This window comes from Ictalurus punctatus, chromosome 3, assembly GCF_001660625.3.
Source record: "Ictalurus punctatus breed USDA103 chromosome 3, Coco_2.0, whole genome shotgun sequence".
Lineage (NCBI taxonomy): Eukaryota > Metazoa > Chordata > Actinopteri > Siluriformes > Ictaluridae > Ictalurus > Ictalurus punctatus.
The window spans coordinates 22,925,422-22,948,518 of NC_030418.2; the positions used below are offsets into that span (position 1 = coordinate 22,925,422).

At 38.5% G+C, this 23,097-nt stretch overlaps 2 protein-coding genes across 2 annotated transcripts; both read right to left on the bottom strand.

Annotated features, from left to right (window-relative positions):
* Positions 1-8,857: 8,857 nt before the first annotated feature.
* Positions 8,858-12,054, bottom strand: dusp13a (dual specificity phosphatase 13a). Its single transcript, XM_017464129.3, has 4 exons — positions 11,075-12,054; positions 10,370-10,498; positions 9,769-9,986; positions 8,858-9,615 (listed from the first exon to the last, which is right to left on the bottom strand). Coding segments are annotated over exons 1-4 (570 nt in total). The 5' UTR covers positions 11,077-12,054; the 3' UTR covers positions 8,858-9,394.
* A 2,501-nt stretch (positions 12,055-14,555) lies between these two features.
* Positions 14,556-22,135, bottom strand: si:ch211-223p8.8 (dual specificity protein phosphatase 13A family protein). The gene is made up of 6 exons (XM_053679048.1): positions 21,557-22,135; positions 21,251-21,468; positions 20,602-20,822; positions 19,098-19,234; positions 18,636-18,853; positions 14,556-16,556 (listed from the first exon to the last, which is right to left on the bottom strand). Exons 1-6 carry the CDS (start codon positions 21,706-21,708, stop codon positions 16,345-16,347), a joined length of 1,158 nt encoding a protein of 385 aa, XP_053535023.1. The 5' UTR covers positions 21,709-22,135; the 3' UTR covers positions 14,556-16,344.
* Between the last annotated feature and the right edge of the window lie 962 nt (positions 22,136-23,097).

Below are 23,097 nucleotides of genomic sequence, written 5' to 3' on the forward strand. Positions count from 1 at the left end.
CAGGATGCACTATGGGAAGAAGGCAAGCCGGCTGAGGCAGTGTGATGCTCTGGGCAATGTTCTGCTGGGAAACCTTGGATCTGGACATTCATGTGTCTGTTACTTTGACATGTATCACTGTCCTAAACATTTGTTGCAGACCAAGTACACCCCATTGTGGCAGTAGTATTCCCCAATGGCTGTGGCCTCTTTCAGCAGGATGATGCGCCCTGCCACACTGCAAAAATTGTTCGGGATGTTTTTAGGAGTCCCGCGACCCTGAAAAGGAGTAAGCGGTTGAAGATGGATGGATGGATGGATGGATGGATGGATGGATGGATGGATGGATGGATGGATGGATGGATGGATGGATGGATGGTTGGTTTTAGGAGTGACAGAGTTCAAGGTGTTGATTTGGCCTCCAAATTCCACAGATCTCAATCAAATCAAGCAACTGTGAGACATGCTAGACAAAAAATTCCGATCCATGGAGAGAACACCTCACAACTTACAGGACTTAAAGGATCTGCTGCTAACGTCTTGGTACCAGATACCATAGCACACCTTCAGAGGTCTTTATGGAGTCCATGCCTCGACATGCCAGAGCTGTTTTGGTGGCACAAGGGAGAGGGAAGGGGCTACATAATATTAGGCAGGTACTTAATGTTATGGCTGATCACTGTATATCTGTTCATCAGACACAGTCTGCCTTTACACTTTTATTACATTTTTATTACATTTCAAGGTTATTTGCTGTATAACAAAATATTGGCAGCTAATCAATTAACTGTTGTCTGTTCCTTCTCCTTCACAGAAAATGTTCATAGAGTGAACACAGAACAGACATTTTGCCCATATGGAGGTCTAATAGTTTGTGTTGCAGCCACCACTAAATTACATCTACACTGTGTCTCAATCAACTGACTAATAATGATCATTAAGGGTTGATGTTCTCTCTCAAAAGCTTTTCATGAATTCTCCAATTCTCTTAATAAAAGATTTAGGCACTGCTCATGAAAGTGTTTTAAATGCCAGTTCAAATCAAGTGTTCAATCCTGACCGTGATGGGTTTCTGCCCGGTTCTTTAGTTTAAATCCCACCTTCAAGAAACATGCTGGACTGGCTAAGATAATCTGCCCCAGGTATGAATGACTGTGTGAAAAATGTGTGGCATCTGATCCAGAGTGTGTGTCTGCCTTATACCCAGTGTTCCTGGGATAGACTCTGGATCCATGTGACCCTGACCAGGGTGAAGTGGATACTGAAGATGAATAAATTAATGAATGAATTAATCATTAGCATAGATGCTAGTTCTATTTGCTAATTCTGTCTTTAAAAAAAAAACCTCTTTTACCGAACATTCAACCTGTTACTCATTTTAGAGCAAAATGCAGCCACTGTCCTTGTATAAATGAGCTATTTTTGCCTGACTTAAGAGTTACAAGGGCTAAATTGTATCCTAGTCATTAAATCACCCTACCACATTTTATATTAAATTCAGATTTTGTTGCACCTTTCCAGATTTCAGTTACAACACACACTTCCAGTGCTGGTAACAGTCAATAACGGTTGACACTAACTGCTGTTATGAATCCACACTTGATCCGGAAATGGTAAATCAATATACATTCATATTTAAGTGCTTACCGTCAACACAATCTGTCTGATGTTCACTCCGAGTACACGCTGCACATGTCTGGTCAGTCCATAACACACTCCAGACCCCAAATTATATTTTTAGGCCATTGAGTTACGAGGTTTGCACTTAGCAGCATGAAGGAGGGGTTGATGGTGGAAGTGTGTGTGTGTGTGTGTGTGTGTGTGTGTGTGTGTGTGTGTGTGGGGACCTCTGCCCCAGTATCTAGAATAGTCCTGGCACACAAGAGTACAAAGAGCTAGAGTGCATTTTATTTTGCCTGCTGTTTGAGACTGTGACTGTCTTCTTACTGTCACTGTTTTGACATAATACAGTTTTTATTTATTTATCTATTTATTTTATTAATGCAAAAAACGTGATCAAACACCCCTCACCCGTGTGAAAAACTAATTGCTCTCTTAAACTTAAAATCTGGTTGTGCCACCTTTAGCAGCAATAACTGCAACCAAATGCTTCCGATATCTGGAGATCAGACTTTCACTTACTTCTAGGACTAGGATTTACTCATATGCTTTGGATCATCGTCTTGCTGTATAATCCAGTTGCACTTCAGTTTCATCTTGCGGACTGAAGACCAGATATTCTCCTTTAGGATTTTCTGTTAGAGAACAGAATTCATGTTTTCCTCAATTATTACAAGTTGTCCAGGCCCTGAAGCAGCAAAGCATCCCCACACCATCACACCCTCACCACCATGCTTGACTGTAGGTATGATGATCTTTTCGTGGAATTCTGTGTTTGGTTTATGCCAGATGTAATGGGACTCCTGTCTTCCAAACAGTTCCACTTTCAAATCATCAGTCCACAGAACATTCTCCCAAAAGGTTTGAGGATCATCAAGGTGTTTTTTGGAAAAATTCAGACAAGCCTTAGTTCTTCTGGGTTAGCACTGGTTTTTGCCTCAACACTCTTCCATGGATGCCATTTTTGCCCAGTGTCTTTCTGATAGTGGAGTCATGAACAGTGACCTTTATTGATGCAAGAGAGGCCTGTAGGTCCTTTGATGTTGTCCTTGGCTCTTTTCTTACTTCCTGGATGAGTAGTTGCTGTGCTCTTGGAGGAATTTTGGAAAGTTGGCCACTTCTGGGCAGGAATGGCTCTCATTATGGTTCTTTGGAGTCCCAGAGCCTTTCAAATAGCCACCTTCTTCCTCATAGTTTCTGGAATTTCTTTCAATTTTGGCATAGTGTGTTACTGGGTAAGACCTTTTAACCAACTTCATGCTGTTGAAAAAGTTCTATTTAAGTGTTGATTTGATTGAACAGGGTTTGCAGTAATCAGGTCTGGTTGTGTCTAGTCCAGCTGAACCCCATTATGAATGTAGCTTCATAGATTTGGGGAATTAGTAACTATAAGGGCAACTACATTTTCACACAGGCCCAGTTGGTATTAGATAACTTTTTTTGCTTCAATAAATAACATTATCGTTTAAAAACTGTATTTTTTGTTTACTCAGGTTGCCTTTGTTTTATCTTAGATTTTGTTTTATTTCCTGAAATAATTTGGTATGAGACATACACAAAAAAAACAGAAGAAACCAGGATGGGAAGAAGAAACAGCAGTGTGTATGTATGAATGAATGAATGAATAAGAGAGCGAGAAGGTACTCAAAAAAGCCCTCAAAAATTCTGTAGACATTTCATTTCATCACTGAGGCATGATGTCGTGTTGATAATATAGCCGTGGATTTGTGGAGGATGTCAGAAGGTCAGGAACAATTTGCTCATGCTGACTGCAGCATTTGCAGAGGATCAGTAGTCTCTCGATGATAAGCTTCTATATTTGGAAATGACTGAGACTGCAGACCGCATTAAAGTGCACTAAACATTAGGAATGGCTTCTTTATGCCATGAAGGCTGCCATCTCATGTACTGCACAGATTTGTGGCTTGTAATACACCTGTTTTGAGACCCCAGTGGTGTTCAGAAGCTCCTTGGCTGTTTAGTGTCTTGCTCTCTGTGCAAATCAGGTAGGTCTCTGTTGGTTTCTTTAATGAAAAACCTCTCTGACCACGCAGCAGGTGCTGCAGGTTTTGCATAAACTTGCATAAATTCATTTATAACTACATTGCCTTGCATAAGTATTCCCCCTGAGAACTTTTCCACATTCTGTAGTGTTACAACCTGGAACTGAAATGGACTTTGCTGCTTCTCTGGCAAATGCTCTCTTTTTACCCAGTTTTAATTGTGCACCACCAACTGTTTAAAGTTTGGGATTTCTATTTATTTGTTTATTTATTTGATCAAAAACCTGATTATTTCTTCAGACATGTTCCCATAACTCCTTGGTCCAAGTGTATTTATATTGAGATCATCTGATACTTTAATTGCACACAGGTGATCTCTGTACAACTAATTATATGACTTCTGATGGTAACTGGATATACCAGATCTAATTTAGGGGTTGAATTCTTGTGCCATCACATTTTTTAAAAACGTTTTTATTTGTAAATTAATTATGGAAACTTCAATATTATGGACTATTTTGTGTAGATTCATGACACAATCCCAAGTCCATTTCAGTTCCAGGTTGTAACACTAGACACTGTGGTAAAGATCAAGGTGGGTGAATACACACTGTGTATGCTTGTGTTTAAAACTTATGATGACCAGTGGTTATGGTTCTGCAGGAATGACCAGAAGGTTGTTAGTTCAAACCCAAGAACTGCCAGAGAGCCACTTTTGCACCTTTAAACAAAACTATTTAAGTTCTGTGTGTGGATTAGGTCCTGTCTCACTTGTTAGACGCTTTGGATTAAAGTGTCTGCAAATGAAGAAATGTAAATGAACTGTGTCAGTGCATAATGTGAGGACCTGGCTGTTCTTTTTAAAATACACCTCATTTTGCCTCCTTAATATACGATTATATTTCCACGCCTTTCCCACCTGCATAAACCTACCTGATGTTAGTATTGTCTGTCAGTCATTGATTTTAATCGACAAATAAAGTAAATCTCTTCAAATCAAGGCCTCATTTTTTCCCTCTGTTTCTACCTGCTTGATTTTCACCAGAATAATAATGATGTGACTGATTTGGATGCATCTATCGATTCCATAAGGTTAAAGTATGCTTCAGTAATTCCCATAATTGTTTGCATAAAGAGGTTTTTTGTTGTTGTTGATGGTTAAGATTTGAGGAAAAAATAATCAAACTTTTCCTCTAAGAGACCAGTACAAACACGACTATAATTCTACTGTCTTGTAACCAGATGAGAGTACGAGTTAGATTTCTCAGCATCTCTGCTTTACCTATGTTTTTCTTTCAAGTAATACTTTTGACTTTGACATTCTACATTTCAAAAGAAAAATCTCTATAATCATGAATTTTGTAAAGCATCATCTTAAAGAGAGTTGATTCATATTCCAGCAAGAAGGAGACCTAATACCCATCACTGTAATCTATCTTCTATGCACACTTTGAACTTATCAAGGCAGTTTATACCGTGGCAGCTAGCTATTAGCATTCAGCTAGTATTTGAAAAAAGTAAATTGGCATGGTGGTTTAGTGGTTAGCACATTTGTCTCGCACCTCTGGGGTTGGGGATTCGATTCCTGCCTCCGCCCGCGTGCGCAGACCTTGCATGTTTCGTGGGTTTCCCTTGGGTACTTCGATTTCCTCCCCCAGTTCCAAGATGTGTTATAGGCTGATTGGCATTTCCAAATTGTCTGTTGTGTGTGAGATGGGTTGGTACCCCGTCCAGGGTTTCCCCTGCCTTGTGCCCAGAGTCTCCTGGGATAGGCTCCAGGCTCCCCCGCGACCCAGTGTAGGATAAGCGTTATGGAAAATAGATTGATAGAAAAAGTAAAGTAAGGGATTACTCTTCTTTTTTTTATTTAAGTAATTCACTTACAGTTGCTTATGATGTATGTGTATAGACTTTAAACCATTCTGTTATTTAAAATCCAAATTCATCTTCTAAAGAGAATTTGTTTTCTAATTTAACTCGGCTACTCTGAAGTAGTAGCTCTTATTGGTATTATTTGTTAACTTTTTTGTATTTAAATGGTCTAATAAAGCTATACTTAATAGGCTAATCTTTTTTTAAAGTATCTTACCCAACACTGGTAGTTAGTGAAGTGGTTGTTAGTTAGCCTTAGCCAATGTTTCCCCACATTCCTTGGTCCATGTGGTGAAAGGGGAACTAATTCAGCATCAGTCATTAAAATCAGTGTGTGATTTGAGACAGACATTTTCTTGTACTTTTCAAGCAATGAAAAAAAAAATCTACTTTAGCATGAATGAAGGATTTAAACCTGTACTTCAGTTTCCTTTACCAAAGTATTTATGTACATGAGTAATTGCACTTTACCTTGGTTAAAGTACCTTTCCCACCTCTGCTCCTAACTCCTATAAAACATATCTGTATGTGTTATTGTAGGTGTTCAATGTTTTGTTCACTCAAAGTATACATATGAAAGGCTTTGTATTTCGAATCCATTGAGACAGAACGTGTTTTTGGCTTATGACAGATCAAATCAGAGTCATGGAGATGGAAAATCTGCTAAAAGGTCAGGGAGTGTGTCTGCAGTCCCGCAGGAGACGCCTCAGCCTGGGCTCAATTCCACCAGCCAATTATTCCCTCCTCACACTACCGCCTGTGCCCTCCTACAGGCAGCTGTCCTTCCTGGGGCCCACTGACTAAAAGAGTCCAATTTGACAAAAATAGGAAATCTCAGCAGAGCAGGGTTTGTAATTTAATCCAAAAATGTGCTTTTTTTTTTGGTGCTTTTTTTATTTATTTTTTTTTAGCAGACTTTAACGGAGTGTCTGTAATGCGAGCTTGGCCGCTGCAAATGGGATGGTAATTGCTTTTCGCTTCCCAGATATGTGAAAAGGACACATGAATCATCTCTGGAGAGAGAGTGTTCAGAGCCATCAGCACTGTGTGTGTGTGTTTTTCTCACTCACATCCTCGCTCACTGCCATCACTCACCTTGACAGGGGAGTCATTAAGTTGGTCATGTTGGATTCCTTTTATTGTTTTGTCAGGTTCACTTACGCCTTCAACCTTGAAATTTCTTTCTTTTCTTTTTTCTTTTTTTTCTTTTTTTTTTCTTCTCGTCCCCAACAAATAATGTAACTGTGCTGCTTCGGTTGTGAGATCCTGTCTAAATTTTCATAAATCAAAAATCATACCATTATGGACAAATAACGCTTAGCACCACACTTCCATCATAATGCTTTATGTGCTTTTTAAAATAAAATGTAACCAGCGTGAGGGTGGTGGAGAATGTGTGGGGATAATGTACGTGCTATGAGATGGGAAGGTGTTATTCATAGTGTGCACCTGAGATAACAGCCTAGAGGAGGTTATTAATAGCCAGCCGCTCTTCAGAATGTGTATTGCGGCCACAGCAGCCCCCGCAGTGTACAGAGGAGTTGAGTCATTCTTTACACCAACGGTGAGTTGTGATCCAACGTTTTCCATAAATCTCCAAATTAATTTGTCAAGTGTACTGAACTATCAGTCAGTGGTTATAATTATTGTTTTCAATTAGCTCCCTTAAGTTGTTTTTTTCAACTTCTGCTAGAAAGTTTGGCAGAAAGCTCTGCTCTTTTCGACAGTGATGTAACGGCTGAGGCGCTAACACATCACGAGGAAAGATGACAGCGAGTTGGCCTATATAAGACAGGAGAAATATATTGAGAATGAGATCATGTTTGGTTCACGTACCAAAATAGCTTACTACCCAATCACCCTGTCTTACTCAGTTGTCTAATCACAATAGATTTGCAGTCATGTTGAAAGTCACATATGTCAGACTTTCCAGTTTGTGTAATGACAGCCTCGGCTTCGGGAGTGGAAATACTTTGGATGAGTTAACTATTACCCTGCCTAAAGGGACATGGTGTGTAAGATCCCATCATCTGAATTAACAAAGTGTGTGATGTCAGTTCACAGTCTATGCCTTTATCACACACTGAAATTGCAGTGTTCTTCTTTTGTCTTATTGTTTCTCTGATTTCTCTAATTCATTCTACGGTTAATGCTTAATCCTAGTCAGGCTCATGGTGGATCTAGAGCAGGGGTGTCCAATCTTATCCAGAAAGGGCCGGTGTGGGTGCAGGTTTTCATTCCAACCAAGCAGAGCCTATCCTGGGAACGCTGGGTATGAGGCTGGAATATACTCTGGATGGGATGCCAGTCCATGGAGGTCGGAGGAAACCCACACAGACATGTGGAGAACATGTCAAACTCTGCACAGACTATAACCCGAGCTCAGGATCAAACCTGGGGACCCTGGAGGTAGGAGACAGGAACACCTGCCGTGCTGCCAGTTGAACATCAATTCCCATTTCCCTAAGCTCTTTATCAACCATGAACATGGATAACCCTCCACCCCACCCCACCCCACCCCTCCTTGATGAGTAGGATGGTGTGGCACAAAGATCACAGTTTCTGAATTTGCCATTTCTTTAGGTTAAGTTTTTTTAATTAGCTATTCCACACCATCATAAAAAGGTATCAAATTTTGCAATGGTTCTGCATGAAGAAGGTCAGTTCTGCTATTCTCTCAAAGGGATGCTTCATGAAATATAAAATGTTGGGACTGGCAAAACTTTTGAAATGTTTTACAGGAAAAAATGCGCCACTACACAGCGTCTCCTCATGTTTGTTCAAATGACCACTCACGCGCTGCACATGTTATTCATTTCCATGATTCTGCAGTTGATCGTGTTTACTGTATTTATTTTCATACGGTCATGTCAAACTAGTTTCCTGCTCCTCAAAGCTTGTAACGGCGCTGTGTTTATTTGTCTATGAATATGTCCGCGGGAGTCCTGTGGTGTTTTCCTGGACAGTCCTGATGCTCAGATTGTTTGTTTGCAGAGGGTTGGATGAACACTAAAACACTGTGCGATAGGCCATAACTCAGTCATCTCCTTCCCCCTTACTGTGCCAAACATGACTGACAGCACTGGAAGGCAGGCTGTTTGTCCATAGCAGACACCACAAGTCAGATATAGATGCTGTCTCATACTGTGTCTGTTGGGTGGAGCTTCAGGAACAGATCTTAACTGTGAATCTGAAAACCTCAAATTCACCTTCAGAATTGAGTGTGAGTGGGTGTATTAATGCATATTTTCATAAGAAATTAGATAATAATTGATATAATGAAAAAGTTTACAATGGAACACATTCATGTAGTTCAAGAAAGGACAAGTGTTCCTATTAAAGTGGACGGTGAATGTATTTAATATATTTTATGAATGCATTCATTCAGAAAGCAATCTTTATTTATTTATTTATTTATTTTACATGGCTAAAATCAATGGATCAGGTCACATTGTTTTGTGTGGAACTTATAAACATATTAGAGCATATGATACCCATTAGAGAGTCTCTGCAGGGGATCGGGACTTCAAGACATCCAGCCGTGCATGTTTCTCCTGTTCCACCTTCATATGATAAAAAGCAGGCCACAACCATCTCATTTCACAAGAGTTTAAAAAGAAACAACACATGCTCATAGGCTCCTTTTGGAACAAGTTCAAAGTACGTGCCATCTGGAAGGAATTAAAACAAACCTGCCATTTATTTTGCAACCCTGCAGTCTTTGGAAGTTAATAACTATTTATGGGCAAAGGCTTCAATTGTCCCTCCTATATCCACTTTGCTACCGTCATGAAAGGAATATTGGTAAATGAGTAAATCAGTTGTTGCCATGGATCAAAACACCAGGCCTGAAAGCTGGAGGGTACATACTTTTGAAATAGATTTTGTCACATTGTTGAATTGTGAGGTTTTTATTTTATTTATAGCTTGAAAGCTTCAAGTTTCCTCTTCCTTTCGCGCACGAGGCGCATGTCGAGGTGACGGAGCTGATTGAGGAAGCCAGGGTTGGGGCAAATGTCTCTGTGTTGGCGAACAACTCGTGCTGCCTCCTTTAAGGTCAACTCTTCACAGATCATAAGAAAGGCCAAGACGAGCGAGGCAGAGCGGCTGACCCCCATCAAGCAATGCACAAACACTTTCCCTGAAATGGAAGAGTTTGTCAGTAGTAAATAAAATTGTTTTATCTAGGGTGTGAAAAGGTGATGTGACAGCTGATTTGGAAATTCATTTGAAATCATTTAGGATTCACTAGGGATCAACTGTTACCTGTTTTATGTCTTAATGTGTCACTTGCCTTTATTGGACAATGCGGCACCTATAAATCTTGCTGCTGGGTAGAAGAAAACACTTATGTTGAAGTCTGTAGAATCATCGGCCTCCACCCCATAATAATCTACAGCCATGTCTCTGTAGAAGCGCGGTCCAGTGTTTACATGAGGGGGGCCGCTGGCTGCATTGACTATGTGGGTGATCCCCATACTGTACAGCATTGACTTGTCACGGGCTGCAACTCTGCAGAAAAAATACAAACTTCATTTCCAGTGGGAGAGCTTTTTTGAAAAAAAAAAAAAAAAAGAAAAGACATTTGGAATGGTCAATAATTTACTTTACTGACTTTACTTCTAGTAGCAAAGGACTGTACTGCAACACCACACTTACTTTTACTCTACCCTCATGACTCAATAGTTTTATACTGATGCTTTGGTCGTGTTCATTTTTCAACATCTTAAGAAGGAGTGAACTGGGAGCTAATCTTCTACAAGTGCAAACATCTCTGTAAAGCAGCTGACTCATAGCCCTATGTGACACTAAACACACATGTATTCAGCTGTGTGCTCAGCCTGTTACTCCATGAATTTGCCTTATGAATGGTCGGCCTGCTGCCTGGTACGTACTCATTGCCAATGTACACATTGGGCCACACTTGGTTGATATGTCCAGTGGGGTGCCTGTCACCCAACAGGAAGTCCTGCAGTTCAGCAACGGATGGTGTTTCATATTCGCAGAGCTCCTTAAGAGACGACCTAGAATAAAAACATACATTGATTTATATTTCCATTTGGGCTTTTAATGTTTGAGTTTTAATATTAATGGATTCAAAGATTTATTGAGTATGTGTACAAGAGGCATTGGTTAAATTTACTGTGATAAAGTTGTATGTTGCACCTTATGGCAGCATGAGTTATTTCCCAAGTAACATGACAGGCTACATTGCCCTGTTTGGCCTCCTGTCTACCTGCTAGCATTTTTGATTTTCCACTAAAGCATTTAGTGAAAGCATTTTCATTCAACTACCATTTTCAGACTGGTTAAGCCCACCTGAGGCCAAGGCTTGTGAAACATGTCTGTATCTAAGAGGCTGAGTGTTTGGTGACACTCAGTTCTCAACAGCTTCAAAGTCTTCAAAGAATCGAGATCGCTTTTTTCCGGGAGCTCATCCCACTCAAGATTCATCGACTGTGGTCATATTCGGATCGCGTTTACAGCTTGTGTGTAGAGGAAAAACGTGGATGCCAAAATAAAAATGCATGCGTTTCATATAGCTTGGCCTCTTTAAAAGTTTTCTGGAGCTGAAAAATTCTCAACCTGAGTGAACTTACATTTTTCAGCTCCGGTCTCTTTTCTCCTCTCTCAGGTCGTCGGTTCTTTTCTCCTTGGTCAGGGACGTCGTCGACAGCCAGTCCGCAGATATGCCTCTGGAGGCTGCTTCCTTTTTTAAATGGTGGATAATTATAAACCTCACTGGCAACAAAAGCCCCTTGCAGTTCTTAGCGGGTAGCCTGGTTTGATTTTAGAAACCTTGTAAGTGCTCTTTCTCTTTCTGACTTTATTCAGTGGTGTTAGTATTAGCCTGTGAAGCTCTGTGTGAGCATTTCTGTGATCATGAATATGTGCAAAATATGTACAGTAGAACTTTTCTTGCTGCCAAACTGTCTGTCTGAGCTCTGGTTGCTCTCGAGCTTTATGAGGATGTTTGTGTGTAATGTTTGGGGCCGTGCATTAGTCATTTTTACGCCTTTATTTTTCCTTGTGTTATTGCAGGGTTCCCCAAATCAAGCAGTTGGGATAAATAGTTCTCATTAACAGCTGTGTTTTTCACCTGCTGTTACCACGAGCAGCTTTGTCTGCCAGTGCAGGAGGCTTGAAGGTCTGCAGTAATTACAACTTTATGAAGTCAATAAAAGGGAATTAACAGCCTGGGTGTGAAAGCCACACCAACCTGTTTCTGTTCAGGATCTGCTTTGACTGTAACACGATATGTTAAATAGTTGCCTATGCTAACTGTACTATCTTTCCATTTATTTATTATTTGAGCTCTTGCCACATATAGCAGCTGTGTGTGTGTGTATACACACACTATATCAAAGTGGTAATTATCCATTACACCCATAGGAAGCATTTATAGGCTCACTTATCTTAATGGCTGATGCTACTGATGTGTATCAACAGTATTATTGCACCGTGACAGTCTGGAAATAGAACTCACTATCAGCAGAGGGCAGCAGAGCAACTTATTAAAATAGTAAATTATTATGAAATTATAATTAAAGGATGGCATGGTGCAGCACTTAACATTGTCGTCTCACATTTCCAGGGTCACTTCAGTGATCCTGAGCTCGGGTTACTGTCTGTATGGAGTTTTGCTTGTCTGCGTGGGTTTCCTCCATGTTCTCCAGTTTCCTCCCACCTCCAAAACATACCAGTAGGTGGATTGGACACTCTCCATTGCTAATAGGTGTGAAAGAGTGTATAAACATGTGTGTGGATGATGAACTGGCATCACAGCCAGGGTGTATTCCTACCTCATGCCTAGTGTTCCCAGGATAGGCTCCAGATCCGTGATCCTGACCAGGATAAAGAGTTTACTGAAGATGAATATACTGTTAAAAAAAATGTTATTCATAGCTGCATGATTTTGTGCCTCAGTAAACATCTATGTTGTAATATAGAAAAACGTGACATTCAAACATTTGCTTTCTCCGGATCAAAAAGGAGCTAAAGCAGTTAAATAGTTGCCAGAAGTACTCAAGGGAGATTAATTCCATGATCAGTGTCCTTTCAGTGTCTTCTGTTCCCTATGCAGGCAGTCCAGGGAGGAAAACTTGGCCTGGGATACAGTGAGATGATGCCTCAGTGCAGTTATTGTCTTCTCCTCACTTCCCTACTTCTCTGCCTCTACTATGATTTATCAGAATGCACTGAATGCCAGGCGACTAATCAGGAAGTCGGATGTTCCCCGAAGGAGATGTGTATCCGAGGACTGGTGTGTGTCTGGCTTCTTGGCTTGCATCTTCTGATTCTGCTTAATATTACCCCATCACACTCCAGAAGCATGGTGGGAATCAAGGCAAACATATACCTGCTGCTTCTGAATGCTGCTGGTTTTGCAATTAGTTTCAGTACACATAAAGGAATACTCCAACTTGAAACACATTAGCTATGTTAATATTGAAATAAAGTGCTTAGCAATAATGCTGCTAATTTGTTGGTTAGTAATGCATTTTTGCTGTTCATGAGAGAATTTTGTGGTTGTGTTGCTCTGACATGCTAGAGCAGCAACAATGGGTGTTCATAGGAGAAAAAAACTATTTTCACTGATCTCAAACATAATGGATAATAGTCACGTTTCACTGTTTGCTACTAAAAACCTAAGTCACCATTTTCCTGTGATATTCCATGTCATATTAATGAAAAATTCAACTTAGAAATAGTGGGGACTCCACCAGAGTAACAGCAGAGACTAGGCCTGGCTTGCTTGCAATCTATGAGATGATGAGCATGATGGCGTTAACATGAAAGGTGAAGCTTTTGAAACATTATGTGATTGAGCAGAGTGCACAGATGAGGAGGTGAGAGAGCTGGACAGAATAAAATACTAAAGCACTGATGCATTGGTCTCATTAGTATAGAGATGAATTTCCACTGGCACCACTATCTGTTGGTAGTGGAATGACATTGTGGGTAATGTGGGAAACATAATGTGAAAATATCTCACTAGTATGTTAATAAAAGATGTTTAAACTAAAAAAAAGTCCATGTATTGATTCTAAATATTGATAAGTCACTCATGGTTATAAAACATTATTTAGTAATTACTATAGATTTGTCAGAAACTACAATGAAATGAATAGCAAAGGTGTGTAGACTGTGACTGAACACACTAACAGATCCTCAAAGGTTAAAGGAGGAAATATTAATCACCAGCCACTCACAAGACCTTGTAGATATTGTAAAGGAGATGCCACTCACATCTGGTTTATAGAGACGCGCCGCCCTCTGCTGCAGATATACAGTAACACAAGGAGCCGTGGTCAAGACTGTTATCATTTTAATATGTAATGACCACTGGATTTAAGGAATGTCACGACCTTTTGGCCATCAGAGATGCCAGGATATATTCTGCTCATGATGGATAAACAATAAGCATCTGTTCTAATTACAACTGAAAAGCAAACTGCAATGAACAACACATATCTATGCCAAAATAGCCACTAAGTACAGAAAGAAAATATCTAATGAGATGTCAAATAAGAATCAAGCAATCGTTTTGCAATGCAGATTTCCTACATCACTAGATATTATAGTGCATGAAATCCAGAGCTGTATCACTCCAGCATTTAAACTCACAAATACTCCACGGTAAGTAATTCATGGTGCTGAAAATCCCACTTAACTGAGTGTTCATTCCTGCTTCATATTGTGTCATCCGCCTGTGGATTAGAGTCCTCAGGGGAGCAGATTATAAAAGCCCATTAGGACACACATTTCTCCTGAGGATTACTGCAGGCCTGGTGATGGACTCCAGAATGGAGTCAATGTCTCCAACAGGAAGAACTAATTTTATTATCGGCCCTGTTTGAGGCCGTTCTTTCTTGCAAGGATCATTTCGCAAACAGCATGAATCCAACAGGATATGAGTGTCTGTGTTAAATATATTATGGAGTCTTTCTTCCACCTTGATGTTGACTCTAATAGCTTATTAATGTGCTCCCATTATGAAGCAAAATATTACACTGTCAGGAAAACAGGCATGTGAGAGCTCTGGGGCTTAATCCTAACAACAAAGACGGCCGAATCATATTCCTCATAAAATTACTTTATTTTTCAAATGATATTTCAGTCTCAGACTGTGTAAACAACCTTTATTCGCTTGGTTTGTACAATAGTAGCAATTTGTCCTCCTTTGGAAACAGTCATTATTCTGTTAGAAAGTTCTGTTACATCTGACAACTCAATGACATTTTTAAACTGTTACTCTTTAAGAGTATTAATCAACATTTAATTCATTCATTCATCACATATCAGTTCAAAATATTGATCTTAGAAATGGGTTCACAATTGTTTTTCAAAACTGCATACACCCCACCTCAAAATACAACTGTTAACTGAATTCACTGAAATAGATGAAATCACATCAATTAACAGTTAAAAACATTGTTTCAAGAATGTAGTTCATTGACAAAGTATATATAAAATATTTCAAATCAATTACATGATTATAATATAAAGTACAGCAATAATCGATTCTTTTCTGCATTTCATGCACGAGCCTGTAGAGAATGGATCTTCAGATTTCTCTGAAAACGGACGGTGTGACTCAAGGTTTCCTTTCAAAAAAGCAGAAACACTCCTGGTTCCACCCGTTTAATCAGTTGAGCTTGGTCCTCAAATGACTATTTTGAGAATCCTATTTGGTTCGAATGAAAGCTTGGAGCCACAACGGCTCTTTGCAGAGAAGATTGAATACCGCTGTTTTAGAATCCCTAATGATCCGAGTAATGGCATATAAATAAATTGAGGATAATTACACAACCACAATGTATATGTCCTTAACGATGTGCATGATGATGTATAATGTATATAATGACTTTATTTTGTCATGCTTTACCACCACAGCCTGTCGCTAATAATTTAGTGTTCATTGTACATGCTTGAATAAAATCTACCTCTCTCGAATAAGGACGTCTTGTGAACACACTGATCAGCCTTATCTTCTCCTCACAGCTCCAGGGTCCTCAGTTTGATCCTGAGCTCGGTTTAAAGTTTCTATGCATGTTCTCCCTATGTCCATGTATGTTTCTTCTGGGTTTCTCCAAAAAAACATGCCAATAAAGTGAATTTTTCAGTGAGTTTTTCCAAATTGCCCCTATTTATGAATATGCGTGTGTCACTCTGTGGTGGACTGGCCTCCTATATGGAGTGTATTCCTGCATCATGTCCTCATGCCCAGTGTTCCCAGGATAGACTCCAGATCCATCTCAGACCAGGATAAAAGTAGTTACTGAAGATGGTTCGAACATCTCCTCATCAGGAAGCAGAATGCACAATTCCACAGTTGGCGCTTAAACAGGGGAGCTGTAGTCTTAACATCCCAGACCGTTGCCAGCCAGTCTGAAGGTACTCTTCATTTCACCTATTTTTTCAAATTGATTATTTCTATTGGTGGGTTTGAAGATTAGATGGCAGAGAGGATCATGATCCAGGAATTACAGGGACACACAGGTCATTGCTCCATTACATCTGTTCTGCTATAAATATAACTGCTGTTAAGAATAAGACCTGGTCAGTGGTCATGGCTGTGTTGTCATGTACTGAAATATCCAGCCTGTTTGTTTTTTTTAGATTCACATGCAAGGAGATGAGAAATATATAAAACATGTACTGCACACATATGTATGTAAGTATACATGTACACATACAAGTATATGTACATATCCACATGGATTTTCATTTAGATATTTAAAAATCGTAGTAATCCTATTTATACATAATATAGGAATTATTATTTATTTATTTTACTAAAAAACAATTTTAAAAGAATAGTCTTTGTCACAACACACATTGTAAAGTTTGTGACAGTGTTATGCTGTCAGAGAATTGGACAGATCATTCGTTTTCTCAGCAGTTGTGTGTCAAGCTCAAGCAGGAGGCCCAGAAAGTTCCTGTTAGGGTAAATCGGTCTCCTCTGGATGACTTGTTGGATGGCAGCACGGAGAGTGAGACGCTGATGTAACATTAAGTAGGACAAGACTAAAGTAGATGAGCGGCTCACTCCCATAATGCAATGCACAAGCACTTTTCCTGTGGGTAAAATAAACACAGTGGAAGTAGTAAAAACAAGCAAACACGAAATGTGTCTTGAAAACCATCATCAAATGTGTTTTCTATCTGTATAATTAAAAGAGTAACAAGTTACATACATAATGTTCACTTAAAGTCTCCATCGCTCTAGAAGTGCCCTAGAGAAATGTATCTGTAGAGGAATATAATTGAACACTATAAAAAAAATGCTGGGTTATTTTTACAACTCTGTTGCTGGGTTCATCTTGTTGGGGCAGGCAGTTGGGCCAATGTGACCCAAATTGGGTTGATAATGAGAAACTGGGGACCTGGAGAACAGCACACTGCTTCAAGTTTCAAGAGAAATGTATGTTTTTGTTAGCAGGCGGTTTTAGCTTGCTGACAAAAAGTACACCAGCTAACATAAATTGGTATTTTTCTAAGAACATGTTTAACGTTATATTAAATTCTTAAATAATTATATTTAAGGTCACCTTACCTCATTTTGGGCTGCTAAACAAGTATTAGTGTTACTTCTAGCTACATAAAAATGCCCATCTTTACCCACAAATTGAGTTTAAAAAAAAAATAAATCAACACAGTAACCAAAACAAACTATGCTAGGTTAGTCCATGTGGTATTCAGCTCTGGGTTTGGAAATGGACTCAAATTGGGTTATTGTGAACTCAGCAATTTTAGAGTGAAAGTACATCATAAAGACCAAGATTGTACCTTTGAGGGTACATTACAGAATTTCTTAGTATTTGGTATGTCCCTTTTTTTTGCTTTAATGACAGTGTGCACTCGAGCTGGCATGGACTCCACAAACCTTATGATCTTTCTAGTTCAAATGCTTCAATAGAAAAGATTAGACATCAGGAAAATGTTATCTTGTGTACAAAGCAGTTAACATGGTCATTATCACAAATTTGCTTACATTTAAATAGGGACCTAGAAAAATTGATATTCAACATTTACTGAACATTTACTTTCTTTGTTTTTAAATATTTCAAAATACTAAAACCTTTTTCAGATTTTCAATGTGGCCTTAGACTTTTGGACCCCACTGTATATGTCCAAGACATGCACAATCTGTACTGGTAATTAGTACTATATCTGAACAATCTGTACTGGTATTTAGTACTATATCTGTCCAATCTGTACTGGTAATTAGTACTATATCTGTCCAATCTGTAATAGAAATTAGTATTATATCTGTCCAATCTATAATAGTTATCAGTACTATATCTGTCCAATCTGTACTGGTAATTAGTACTATATCTGTCTAATCTGTACTAATAATTAGTACAATATCTGTCCAATCTGTAATAGAAATTAGTACTATATCTGTCCAATCTGTACTGGTAATTAGTACAAATATCTGTCCAATCTGTAATAGAAATTAGTACTATATCTGTCTAATCTGTACTAATAATTAGTACTATATCTGTCCAATCTGTAATAGAAATTAGTACTATATCTGTCCAATCTATAATAGTTATCAGTACTATATCTGTCCAATCTGTACTAGTAATTAGTACTATATCTCACCAATCTGTAACAGAAATTAGTACTATATCTATCCAATCTGTAATAGTTATTAGTACTGTATCTGTCCAATCTGTACTGATAATTAGTACTATATCTGTCCAAGCTGTAATAGTAATCAGTACTATATCTGTCTGAGCTGTAATAGTAATTAGTACTATATCTGTCTAATCTGTACTAGTAATTAGTACTATATCTGTCCAAGCTGTAATAGTAATTAGTACTATATCTGTCTAATCTGTACTAGTAATTAGTACTATATCTGTCCGAGCTGTAATAGTAATTAGTACTATGTCTGTCTAATCTGTAATAGTAATCAGTACTATATCTGTCCGAGCTGTAATAGTAATTAGTACTATATCTGTCTAATCTGTAATAGTAATTAGTACTATATCTGTACTATATGTGTTACGCTAGTCAATAATAATCAAATCACCTAAGACCTAAAAGTTGCACTTTTTGGTCCTTAGGAAAACAGTGGCTGTTTTTCCTTAAGCAATAAATAAATGAATAAATAAATAAATAAAAATCCACAGTGGACAGACTTCATACCGTTTTTCTTCTTGAGGGCTTTGTGAATAAAGTCGGATGCTGACCGGAAGTGCACGCTGATGTCAAACTTGCCTGAGTCTTCCGCTGGTATACCGTGATAAACAAACTCAGTACCGTAATAACTCTCGTCTCCTATACTGCCCTGTTTGGCATGGGCTGCGTTCAGGATGTGGGTGATGCCCAGCTTCTTTAAAGCACTTCTGTTTTGAGCGAAAGCTCTGGAAAAAAGAGAAAACATTTAGTCTACATTGAGTCTTCACCCAGAGTATCACACATCACAACTGTGTGTGCAGATATAACCTGCTTTAAGTTTCAAAACACAAAAATAAATCAGAAGTAATAGACATGTTCTTGTGTTATTTCGGTCTAAGTGGTATGAGTGTAAGGATCATATAAACGGTAACTATAAGAGTGTTTTTTTATTAGATTGATATTGAAATACATCAGTTATGTAACACTTACACATTGCCGATGTACAAGTTCGGCCAGACTTCATCGACAGCGCTGAGCTCAAGTTTGCATCCGTCCAGAATATTCTCCAGCGATCTGATTTCAGCCAGTCCTTGTTTATGTTTCTGTGATGTCATCTCTCTCTGAATTAGCGGTTAAAGCCAGTGGATAAGGTCTAAATAGACCGCAGGCGCTGTAACAGCGGATCTCGAGCTGCGCGTGCTGTAACAGTGTGACGGGCGCGAGCAGGTGCAGCTCTCTCTGTATCCGACTCAGTCATCCGACACACTTAAGTTATATATAATCAGACTCCACAGAGCAGAACAAGGCTGTCAGAGACAAGGCAGAGGCACTGTTTACCCCACACATCACTGCTCATTTCTCCATCGCCCTCTCCTGGTGCTGTCCTGCCCTATTTCTAACATCACAGCAGTATTATTATTATTATGATTACAGCCTGCTGTACAAAGCTGTGCTGTAACACAGAGCTGATTCATACAGTAGGAAAATTACACAACTGCTGTATGAATGCATTTTGGCTTTGTTTTTTATAATTATTTATATGCATGCGTTTATCATTCCTGCTTATTTTTTGTAAAGATTTAATTCTGGATTATTGATTTATTTAATAAAAACATATTTTTGTATTTTTAGGCTACTGTTTAATTCATTCATGTATTCATTTATTTTACTATAACCATATTTCTATGATAATTAGGTATGATAATGATATTTTTTGTTTAGGCACAGCGATGAGATCAGACTTGAACTAGTGGCCTGCAGCCCCCCAGTGGCAATACGTGGTACTGCATCAACATGTTATTAAGACGCTAAACAGGGCAATAAATACCACAAAATTATAATTTTACAGTATGAGTAAATAAATTCATAAATACATAAACAAACAAATAAATGAATGTTAGAAACGCATAAAAAACCCAGATTTATCTCAGATATTATATATTATATATTCAACTCATATATTTATATTTAAGCTCCACTCTTGTAGGAAGGCTTTACACTAGATTGTAGAGCATGTCTGTAGGGATTTGCTTATTCAGCCACAAGATCAGGCACTGATGTTGAGTGAGGAGGCCTGGGGTTCAGTCGGTATTCCAATTCATCCCAAAGGTTTTCAGGAGGGTTGGGGTTAGGACTACTTGAGTTCTTCCACTTCAACCTTGGCAAAGCATGTCTTCATAGAGCTCACTTTGTGCACAGGTGCACTGCCATGCTAAAACAGGTTTGGGCCCCTTAGTTTCAGTGAAGGGAAACTGTAACGCTGCAGCATACAAAGATATTTGGTACAATTGTGTGCTTCCAACTTTGTAGCAACAGTTTGAAGAAGGGCCACATGTGGGTGTGATGGTTAACATACTTTTGGCCATATAGTGTATATATTTATTAAGTGCTGATTTTTGACAAAAATAATATACTTATTCTACATGCTGTCATATGTCTGTTCAAGCATCTTTGCCTATTCTCTGTTTTACATATACTAATACATTTCTCATTAGTTTTCTCCATGCACAGGACAGTCACGTTGAGATTCACTCTTTAGTTCAGAATCCAGATTTATAAGATGCTGGAGAAATCCTCGATTTGGAAAAATCCACCTCTTCTCTTTAACTTTCAGGATAGCATCCACTAAGGTGTAGTTGTGATAGATCATTAAATAAGCCAAGACCAGGGCAGCAGAACGACTTACACCAACAGCACAGTGCACAAAGACTTTGGCTGAGGAAAAAGTGATATTAAATAATAGAAAATGAGTTGATAACTGTCTTTGTAGTTCGAACAGTTTACACAGGATATTAAAAACAGAATAAACTGATACAAAGTCTATACAAGTAAATATGAACTTATCCTGCATCAATTCTCCAAAACATGGAAACTACAAAGCATCCAGATATTTAAAGGAACAAAGGTTGTGTAGGTGCAAAATTCAGAAGAGGATATATTCCACAGAGGCTATAAACGATCAATTTATTAAATCATTATTAACAATTTCAAAAGCTGAAAAGTATGCAAATAAGAAATTCATAATACGTTGCAATCCACAGGGGAATGAGAATATTAGTATGCGTTCATTAAATTTTTATATGGTGACATTACAGAATTTACCACATTAAAATGTGGGATGACAACAAATGAGTGTGTTGTACCTCTGGGAGTGCTGAGAGCCTGATGAATATACTGTGCAGAAGGGTAGAAGAAAGGTGAAATATCAAATGTAGGCAGGTCATTAGCTGCTACACCATAGTATTGCACTGTGGTACCATAGAAATCATCACTACCCTTGCAACACATTTTCCCATGAGCAGCATTCAGAACATGAGTAATACCAAGTCTCCAGAGGCCATATCTGTCATGAGACATGTACCTGTAGAAAGGTCAGAAATATATTATACAATAAGAGATTATTGATAATGCAAGCTTTAGTAATATATAATAAACATAAACAGACTTACATGTCTCCCAGAAACAGACTGGGCCACACTTCATCAACATGGTTACATGATAACTGACCTCCGTGCAGGATTTCCTCCAGCTGCTCAACAGTAGGAGAGTCACATAGACCGGAAATACTGTTTTCGTTTGTGCTTTTAGGAGAATCCACCATCTTTGTGTTGGCTCACTGAATGACATGCCCAGGTGTGTAATCACTGTATTAATTCCTAGTCTCCAGTAGATGTCACTGTATTTGCATTTCATCCAAGCCTACGTTCTCAGACTGTTTTGAACATGCCCTTATCGACTTCCCCTGACCATTTTCCTTTGGGACAATCACTATCTCCATCTTAATGATTGTTACGTTACTGTATTATCTCAACATGTCTTTAGACTTCAGTAGTGGAATGAGCCCAGAAGGCATTGTGATCTGATCTAAGTTCTTTAAGTAATTATAACAGTGAACAAAATGTGTGTGAAGCTCATTCATTTATTTAACATCATTAACCGCTTTATCTTGGTCAGGGTTGCAGCAGATCTGGAGCCTGTCCTGTGAACACCCAGGATGGGACTTTAAATAAAGTTATATATTTTTAATCAGACACTGATGGAACTGCTTAAAGTACATTGTGTGTGTGTGTGTGTGTGTGTGTGTGTGTGTGTTTTGGCAAGAGAAAGTGTATCATTGCAATTATGTGATGTACTTCTGAATCATTACAAAACATCAGAAAGAATGTGTTAAAACCTACACCGAACTACAAGGGACCAGCTATGTCTGGAAAAGAGCTGTTATTGAGTGTAGGCCAAAAAAGTTAAGCAAATATTTGTAAAAACAAACAAACAAACAAACAAACAAAAAACACATTTAATTCTTCTAAATTATTAATTAATTATTATTAAAATACGAACAGTAAAGCGTGTTGTAACCTGGTTTTGGGTGGAACCTCACAATAGGAGAAATATGTTTAGGGGATGAGCTAGATGGGTAGTGACTAATTTAGCATTCCTGTTGTACCACATATTTATGTGTTCTCTCTTTCTTTCTCTCTATAGGAAAAGTGACTATTCCAGTCCAATCCCATTACTTTGTTTTCAAATCCTGTTAAATTCATTCAACCACACTGCTTATGAAACTCAGCACACAGTATGATGAACAGTCGACATAACTCTGTTTACGAAAATCTGTCGCAACATGTTTATTTGATTATTTTTTAATGTTATTAGTCTACAGTCGTTTCCGCTGTAAGTCAGTGCAACTGGCTAGAACTTTACACCCAAAAGAAAAGTATGAAATGGTATACTTGTACTAATGTATGAATGAGGACAGTAATATGTATCATATGGACTCCCAAATTTGAAATTGCTTTCCTTCAATGCTTGGAGTATGATCTCTTTATTTGATTTTATACCAAACCACTTTCATTTATTTTTTAAAGATCACAGAATGCAGGCCTGGGTTTACTACTACTACTACTATTACTATTACTATTACTACCATTACTACTACTACTACTACTATTGCTATTACTACTACTACTATTACTACTACTACTAGCTACTA

What these genes read in the sequence shown, in the direction of transcription:
- dusp13a (XM_017464129.3), bottom strand. An exon ending in AATGTGTACATTGGCAATGA is followed by an intron (nt 9,987 to 10,369) that starts GTACGTACCAGG and finishes TTTTTTCTGCAG; the next exon opens with AGTTGCAGCCCGTGACAAGT. An exon ending in TGCCGCATTGTCCAATAAAG is followed by an intron (nt 9,616 to 9,768) that starts GCAAGTGACACA and finishes CTTCCATTTCAG; the next exon opens with GGAAAGTGTTTGTGCATTGC.
- si:ch211-223p8.8 (XM_053679048.1), bottom strand. Translation starts at nt 21,708, where the DNA reads ATGGTGGATTCTCCTAAAAGCACAAACGAAAACAGTATTTCCGGTCTA. An exon ending in GGCTCTCAGCACTCCCAGAG is followed by an intron (nt 20,823 to 21,250) that starts GTACAACACACT and finishes CTTTTTCCTCAG; the next exon opens with CCAAAGTCTTTGTGCACTGT. An exon ending in AGCCCTCAAGAAGAAAAACG is followed by an intron (nt 16,557 to 18,635) that starts GTATGAAGTCTG and finishes TTTTACCCACAG; the next exon opens with GAAAAGTGCTTGTGCATTGC.